The following is a 4,981-nucleotide window of genomic DNA, read 5'->3' on the forward strand; positions in this document are numbered from 1 at the left end:
TCGTACTTGCTGCTGTTATGACACGTAAGTCACTGAGAATAAGGAGGGTGAGAAGTTGCACCCGTTTGTGGGTTGAAGGTTTGCAAACGTTTACGTTACTCTGGGCAGAAAATCTCTTACTAAAACAAATTATGTCAATGAAAAAATAAATAAGTGCACCATTAGATCTCAAAAACATAACTAACATTCAATTCTGCCGGGAGATCCTTCATGGGACCATTAATGCCCAGGCCTTTCTTCCTTCTTCCTCTCAATTTTTTAATTTAATTCTACAGTGCAGCTCTGGCTAGTTGAGCTGTGACCTTGACTATGTTTACCTGTTTTAGGGGAGTTTAGTGAAAACTAGACGTGTTACTGGCTCAGATTTTAGTTGGAATATTTTTTTAAGAACTACTAAGAAAGTTTCTCAACTCAACTTAGCGCCAATTATCCCTCCTTATTTTCCGAAACAGAGGTAAACATTGTCAGAGTCGGAGCTAAACTTCTCAGAGTCTCACAATATAAAGTGTTTCCCCATTAGTTGTGTGCTTATAGATCTTAAATGAATTGCAAGACTGCTAAAATGTTATGAAAATAAAAAAATTAATAGTATTTGGAATTGAAAGAAATATAACACTTAAAAGCTTGTTTCAGCTGTTAAAAAAAAAAGGTAAATTCAAAGCTTAATTATTTTTTAATAAAAAGTAAAGAGTTAAACCATTTGTTGTACAACATCCAGAAATATGAATTACTAAGTATTATAGCGAATCAAAATATCGAAATTTTGACATTCATTTTCCGAAGATGATTTTCGAATGTTGTAATAAAGCATAAAATTTGAAATAAAGGAATGAAGTATTTACCTATGCCTAAATAAGTCACAAAAAAAAAGTTGAACCTTTTCCAATGCCGCAATTTGAAGTAAACAAGTCAACATATTTAGATGTTTTTGTAAGTTTATGCTAAAACTACCTGAAAATCACGAAAACTGCAAGATAATTCACTACGACACTTGCGAGTGATGACAACTGTAGAGAAGATGTATTGAAAAATTTATTTCAAGGCAAAGAAAGGTTTATTTCGCAGACAAATGACACCCAAATAAGAAAAGAATGTGTGCATCAGAATTACCAGACATTTAGAATCTTAATGGAGCCAACGTGTTTTTCCCCTCACGACTACCATTTGGTCCTGTTAGTAATTATAGGGTCTGGTGGGGGGAAAGTGGTCAATGGGGTAAAGTGGTCATACGTCAAATAAATGACTATAGCTTGGAAATAAATGTTCGAATGAATGTGAAAATTTTATTTTAGGTTCAGGGAGTTAGAAACTACATTTTGAATACGAAATTTCCAAACCTGGCAAAATTTTATTTTGTAAAAAAAATATTTTGTGTAAATATGAAAATTTTAAAAATCTAAACACCTCTTTTAACTTTTTTAGGAAATTTTGTTTGTTAGAATTATGAACAGATTGACGGCACAGGAAGCTTCCTACATGTCTTAAGATCGCTTACTCATTAGCAGTTAGCTGAATATATTTTAGATCATTTTTTAGAACAATTTCAGTAAGATGGGGTAAAGTGGTCATAATATTAGGCTTAACGAATATTGTTCTTCTAATGTCACTTAAGAGTTATGTATAAGGCAGATATGAATTAAATATTAATTTCACTTAATATGTATTGTTTTTACCGTAAATGGGGTTAAATATACGAGTACATATGTATGCATACGCATATACTCGTGTAGGCACGTATACAAATGTATTCACATAAATGCACCAATAAATACGTATATGGGTATCTGCGATATGGGTATTTTTTATCTATGCAGATATACATTCGACTATACAAGTATCTACTTGCTTTTACTCGTATGTATACGAACACCTATATAATCAGGTAGACACGTATGTACACGTATGTACTCGAGTAGATACTTACATACAAGCATATGACATACAAGTATACAGGGTTAGTTTAAACTCTTGGGAAAATTTTTACCAGGTGTTAGAGGGGAGGATAAGAAGTAAGAATCACAAGGAACATATGGTCACAAACACAATGCTGACGCGCTACATGCACGCAAAGCCAAAGACTGGTGGATGCAAAACAGGTCACAAATTTGTTACACTAAGACAATTTTGCACAACATTTTAGGTTGTAAGAAGGTTTTAAAGCGATTGAAGAAATTTGCGGCCTGCAGCTGTAATGCATGCGTCGCAATCACAAAGCACTCTCTGTTTTAATAACGAGACTTTTGAAAAACTTTCATCCGTCGCTGCGCCTTTGTTGCGATGCGTGTATTAGAACTACTACGGGCCGTAACTTTTAAAAAGTGCTCTAAATATTTCTTAAAAACTAAATTTTGAGTAAAATCATCTTTGTGTAAAAAATTTGTGACCTGTTTTGCATCCATCAGTTTCTGGCTTTGTGTGCATATAGCGCGTCAACGACCATAAACTCCTTATTGTTCTTTGCTTTTTATCCTCACCTCTCACACCCCTTAGATTTTTGCTCAAGAGCTTGGATTCACTCTGTAGGCATACATGTATGTAAGCGTATATACTCGTGAATACATATATGTACTGGTTGACGAGTATGTACGGACACATAAATGTACGTATATACGTTTTTTCAGGTATATAATTGTGTTTACACGTATACATACGTATATACTCGTGCTTCCATATATACGTGTATATACGTGAGTAGACACGTACAAACACGCACTGGATGCATCCACGAATTAACTCGTGTATACCCGTATATACATTTATGTACAGTAATGTATATACCCACATGTACACTTGTACATATATGCGTATATACGTCTACTATACATGTATATACTCAGGTATGCACGGTATCTACTCATATATGAACGTGATTACTCATGTTTACACGACACGTATATACTCGTGAATACACGCATATATTAGTGCATATACTTGTAACCATAAAATAACTGAAATATACAAATATTAGGGTTATTTAATACAGTTTTGCATTTATTTTTAACTATGACCACTTTACCCCACGCTATGACCACTTTCCCCCATCCCATGGGGTAAAGTGGTCATAAATACTAAGGGAAAAGAAAGTGTTATAAAACTAATTAAATCAATATTTTTTTTTCTAAACTTCAGTGTACTGTGTTCTTTAATAATGCAATGTAAAATAACAACAAAAAAAGTTGAGATGTTTAAATTATTTGTTGTATTTATTATCCACCAAAGTTGAAAACCTACGATTTTATGACCACTTTACCCCACCAGACCCAATGTTTTCTGCTATTTAAGTGAAAAATAATTCGTCAAATGTAGTTTTGAGAGCTTTATTGATAGAGAAAATTTAATATTCGTTTGGTTTGGCTTATCATGTTGTATATTTAACACGATTATTTAGTGTTTTTACTTCCTTTTACAAAAAAGGAAGTATTGTAATTGCGGAAGAATTTTCACTCAAAAATCCTCCTCAATTTTCATTTTGCTCACCCCCGAATGAACGTTGAGTTTTTTTTTTTCGACTCGACCACTCGTGGATAAGTGCCTAAGAACGTATAGACACGCAAAATATCCATTTTGACGATTCCCGAGTTAATTACAACGAGTTTTCTCGTGACGTCTGTATGTACGTACAGGGTTTGTCCGGAAAGTAATGAGCCTCATTTTTTAAAAAATACTTTTAATGATCAGATTCTTACAAATACTTAAAAATCTTCAAAGTACGACCCTTCTGCGTCGATACACTTTTGCCAGCGCGATTTCCATGAATTGAAGGCTCCCTGGAAGTCCTCGACCGATAAGCTCTTTAGAAGTGACGTCGTAGTAGACTGGATAGTTTCCACGGTGTCCCAATGTTTCCCCTTCAGCTCTCGTTTCAGTTTAGGAAACAAAAAAAAGTCGGGCGGGGCCAAGTCGGGACTGTAGGGTGGCTGGGAAAGCGCGTCGACGCGAATTTTGGTCAAGTAGGAGGTCACAACAAAGCTGGTGTGAGGCAGTGCATTGTCATGATGGAGTTTCCAACAATTTTTGATCTGCTTTCGGACGCGGGTGACGCGGTTATTCAGCCGTTGAAGCACTTTTTTGTAGAACTGACCCGTAACAGTCTTGCCAGGTGGGACGAACTCGTGATGCACTACTCCTTTAACATCGAAGAAGACAATGAGCATTGATTTCACGCGTGACTTGCTCATTCGAGCTTTTTTCTGGCGAGGCGACGCCGTGGTGTGCCATTCCGCACTCTGTCTTTTCGTTTCTGGGTCGTACTCGAATATCCATGACTCATCTCCAGTGATGACGTTGTCCAAAAAATTAGGGTTGTCCCTACACATTTTTTTCATCTCCTTGGAGACTTCCAAGCGATGCGTTTTTTGAGCATCGGGCAAAACTATGGGCACAAGTTTTGCGCAAATCTTTCGCATGCCCAATTCTTCCGACACAATCTCATGGACAATTGTTTTCGGCAAGTTCAACGAGTCTGACAACAAACGAACACTCATTCGGCGGTCTGAGTTCAACAATTCGCGCACACAACTCACATTGTTGTCCGTTTTCGAGGTTAAAGGGCGTCCGGACCGGGCCTCGTCGGTGACATCCTCACGACCCTCTTTGAAAGCTTTGTGCCACTTTTTTGCCTGCGAATAGGACATGCAAGCCTCCCCATAACCCTCCTGAAGCATATCGAAGGTTTCCTTGGCAGTTTTGTTCACTTTGACACAAAATTTTATCGCGTAGCGTTGTTCAATCGTTATTTCCATTTTTAGTATGACAAGGGCGCGAAACAGGGGTCTCCTTAAAATGACGTCCTCACCGTTTCAGAGCTCGGAGGCGACTGAGGCATGGCTCGCTGGAAAGCTTAGGGTTCCCCCCACCACTTCCAAGCGGTCGCGCCGCTCGGCGGTGTACGGTCGCGTCACAACAAAATAAGGCTCATTACTTTCCGGACAAACCCTGTATGTATGTGCGTATGCGAGTATGTGCGGAAGTGCATATGTAT

General features: G+C 37.4%; 1 protein-coding gene across 1 annotated transcript; it reads right to left on the reverse strand.

The window, feature by feature from the left end:
• Positions 1-3,692: 3,692 nt before the first annotated feature.
• Positions 3,693-4,742, reverse strand: LOC129218958 (histone-lysine N-methyltransferase SETMAR-like). Its single transcript, XM_054853278.1, has one exon. The coding sequence runs from the start codon at positions 4,740-4,742 to the stop codon at positions 3,693-3,695; it is 1,050 nt and encodes a 349-aa protein (XP_054709253.1).
• Between the last annotated feature and the right edge of the window lie 239 nt (positions 4,743-4,981).

The sequence above is a fragment of the Uloborus diversus genome, chromosome 3 (assembly GCF_026930045.1).
Source record: "Uloborus diversus isolate 005 chromosome 3, Udiv.v.3.1, whole genome shotgun sequence".
Taxonomy (NCBI): domain Eukaryota; kingdom Metazoa; phylum Arthropoda; class Arachnida; order Araneae; family Uloboridae; genus Uloborus; species Uloborus diversus.